This window comes from Colobus angolensis, unplaced genomic scaffold (genome assembly GCF_000951035.1).
Source record: "Colobus angolensis palliatus isolate OR3802 unplaced genomic scaffold, Cang.pa_1.0 Scaffold24, whole genome shotgun sequence".
Lineage (NCBI taxonomy): Eukaryota > Metazoa > Chordata > Mammalia > Primates > Cercopithecidae > Colobus > Colobus angolensis.
Window position 1 is genome coordinate 3,706,656 of NW_012115599.1, and position 3,339 is coordinate 3,709,994.

Genomic DNA, 3,339 nt, shown 5'->3' on the forward strand with positions numbered 1-3,339 from the left:
AGGATGGTCTCGATCTGCTGACCTCGTGATCCGCCCGTCTCGGCCTCCCAAAGTGCTGGGATTACAGGCTTGAGCCACCGCGCCCGGCCTTGTTTTCTTATATTACTTTGTTTTTTTGAGATAGGGTCTCACTGTATTGCCCAGGCTGGCATTGAACTACTGGGCTCAAGCAATCCTCCCACCTCAGTCTCCCAAGTAGTTGGGACTACTGGCACATTTCACCACACTTGGCTAATTTTTTTGTAGAGACAGGGTCTCACTTTGTTGCATAGGCTGGTCTTAAACTCCTGGCCTCAAGCTGTCCTCCTGCCTTGCCCTCCAACACTGTTGGGATTACAGGTGTCAGCTACCATGCCTGGCCTAAATATATAGTTTTAACTTAATGATGGCTGGGTGTGGTGACTCACGCCTGTAATCCCAGCACTTGGGAGTCTGAGATGGGCGGGTCACAAGATCAGGAGATTGAGACCACCCTGGCTAACACGGTGAAACCCCATCTCTACTAAAAATACAAAAAATTAGCCAGGTGTGGTGGCACACGCCTGTAATCCCAGCTACTCAGGAGGCTGAGGGAGGAGAATTGCTTGAACCTGGAGGCAAAGGTTACAGTGAGCCAAGATCGCGCCACTGCACTCCAGCCTGGGCGACAGAATGAGACTCCGTCTCAAAAAAACAAAACAAAAACAAAAACTTCATGATGATCAATAAATCTGATATCCCAGTCACCACTGATTTTATAAACCTCATTCCACCTTCTGATTATGAAAGCTGAACAGACTGCTCCAATTCCAGACACTTTTTCTTGCAATTAGGAACACCTATTAAAGTGTACTAATACTCCTTTGTACTCTTTAGGCAACACTTCCCCAGATCAAAAGGAGCCAACACCTTTCATCATCGAGTGGATTCCAGATATCCTTCCCCAGTCTAAGATTGGCGAGCTGCGGATCAAGTTTGAGTATGGCCACCACCGGAATGGGCATGTGGCAGAGTACCAAGACCACCGGCCTGCCTTGGACCAGCCCTTAGAACTGGCCCCTCTGACCACTATCACTTTCCCCTAAGGCAAAACAAGAGAATAATCTTTTGCTGCTTAATTTGCACATCCCCACACCTTGACAACTTTAAATACTAGTTATGCACTTAGATGGCCCTGTTCCTTAGTGAACTGCTCTTAGCTAAGATGCAAATTCTCAGTGCTTTCAAGTGGATTCTGCTGAAGAAAATCTCTTGTAAATAGCCTTGTTGGTGCTGCTGTGTACAGTCTTCATTATGCATTGGGCAGTATTTCTGGCTAGAGTTTTAAAAGGAACAGAAAGAAAACCAGCTTATTTTCCTTCTTATGGACTCATCTTTAGCGTTTATTTCAACCTTTTGCTAATTATCTGAGAAATTTGCAGCACTCAGCCATACACCAACAGTGTTGGAAAGTTAATACCCTGGCTAGGGCAGAATGTTAAAGACCATCTTGGCAGAGTTCCAGCCATGCTCTTTATTCTGTTCTCAAAGCACAGTGTCACTAGTTTTTCCAAATTATATAATGGTCACCTTTTTATAAAATTATAAATTTTGGGGGGCGGGATTTAACTGATAGTGATACAGGAAAAAGAGATCCAGGTATCAAGGGAATATTGCTATTTCAAACTAATGCTTGTAATAGCTTGTTCACTTAATATTTGTATCTTTATATGTTCTCCAAACAGTAAAATTCAATTGCTGTTTCTGAGTTCAATGATCACAGAATAGAGATACTGAAAGACTCAGAAGTATAAGCCTATCTTTAAGGAGAAAAGAAGGGAATGAACATTTCTTGCATGCCTACTATGTGCCAGGTACTTTCTTTGTTTTTGTTTGTTTTTTGAGATGGGGTCTCACTCTGTCACCAGGCTGGAGTGCAGCCAGGCTGGAGTGCAGTGGCGTGATCTCGGCTCATTGCAACCTCCACTTCCCAGATTCAAGCGATTCTCCTGCCTCAGCCTCCCAAGTAGCTGACACTACAGGCACCTGCCACTATGCCCAGCTAATTTTTTTTTTTTTTTTTTTTGTATTTTTAGTAGAGATGGGGTTTCACTATGTTGACCGGGCTGGTCTTGAACTCCTGACCTTGTGATCCACCCACCTCAGCCTCCCAAAGTGCTGGGATTACAGGCGTGAGCCACTACGCCCGGCTGTACCAGGTACTTTCAATTGCAAGTGACAGAAAGCCAGTTAACCACCTTGGGCAAAATCGGCATGAATAATAATCTTTTGCTGCTTAATTTGCACATCCCCACCCCTTGACAACTTTAAATACTAGTTAGGTACACTTAGATGGCCCTGTTCCTTAGTGAACTGCTCTGTGACTGGTTTGTGGACACTAAAGTCGAGCTAGACAACCATACTGGGCTAGAGCTGATGTGGCTGGGCCTCGGGACCTGTGGAGCTAAGGTCCATCTGACCCATTTCTGCCTCTCTCGGGGGCTTCATTTGATCTCAGCACAGAGCAGCTCCTCCTGGTAGGAATTCTGGCTCCTGAAGTACCTGAATGTTGGCTTCCTCACTGGAACAGGACTGACTGCTCCACTCTCTGATCCAAAAGGCAGAACCTCTCCCACCCCCACAAAAAGGCACTGATTGGCCTAACAGAGGGGGAGGAGACATTTTTGGTAAGAGAGGTGGTATGCCCCTAAAAGAGAAGGAATAACCACATTGTGTTGTCTACCCTGTATGACTGAGGGGGGGTGGTTTGTGTCAGCTCCTAAGTGTGTCAGACAGTGGGGGAAATTGTTGAGAATCCAGGGAGGTGCACAGAGACCTAGAATTTGAATTGGGCTTCAAAGGAGAGGAAGGGTTTGGATAGGTGTGGAGAAGATAAAACTAGATGAGGCATGCCGGGCACGGTGGCTCACACCTGTAATCCCAGCACTTTGGGAGGTTGAGGTGGGCAGATGACGAGGTCAAGAGATTGAGACCATCCTGGCCAACATGGTGAAACCCCATCTCTACTAAAAATACAAAAATTAGCTAGGCGTGTTGGCGCATGCCTGTAATCCCAGCTACTTGGGAGGCTGAGGCAGGAAAATCGCTTAAACCTGGGAGGCAGAGGTTGCAGTGAGCCAAGATCGCGCTACTGCACTCCACCCTGGCCACAGAGTGAGACTCTGTCTAAAAAACAAAACAAAACAAAACAAAAACTAGATAAGACAAAGGCTTGCCTGAAGAGCAGGAACACTCAAGGAAAGACCATGGTTGGCCATTCTGAGAAATCCTTCAACCTGAGAATTTGGAGGACATCACTCACAGATTTTTGACAAAACACACCTGTGGGTGACAGGCAGATGCCTCGTCTAGTAATACCTG

At 46.0% G+C, this 3,339-nt stretch overlaps 1 protein-coding gene across 1 annotated transcript in view; it reads left to right on the forward strand.

Annotated features, from left to right (window-relative positions):
- The window catches only part of LOC105514248 (chromosome unknown open reading frame, human C2orf42), a 47,267-nt gene extending 45,737 nt beyond the window's left edge, over positions 1–1,530 (forward strand). Inside the window, exon 9 of the mRNA XM_011945512.1 lies at positions 856–1,530. Within this exon, the coding sequence (XP_011800902.1) occupies positions 856–1,064 (209 nt within the window). The 3' untranslated portion in view covers positions 1,065–1,530. The remainder of the gene's footprint in view (positions 1–855) is intronic.
- The last annotated feature ends 1,809 nt before the right edge of the window (positions 1,531–3,339 follow it).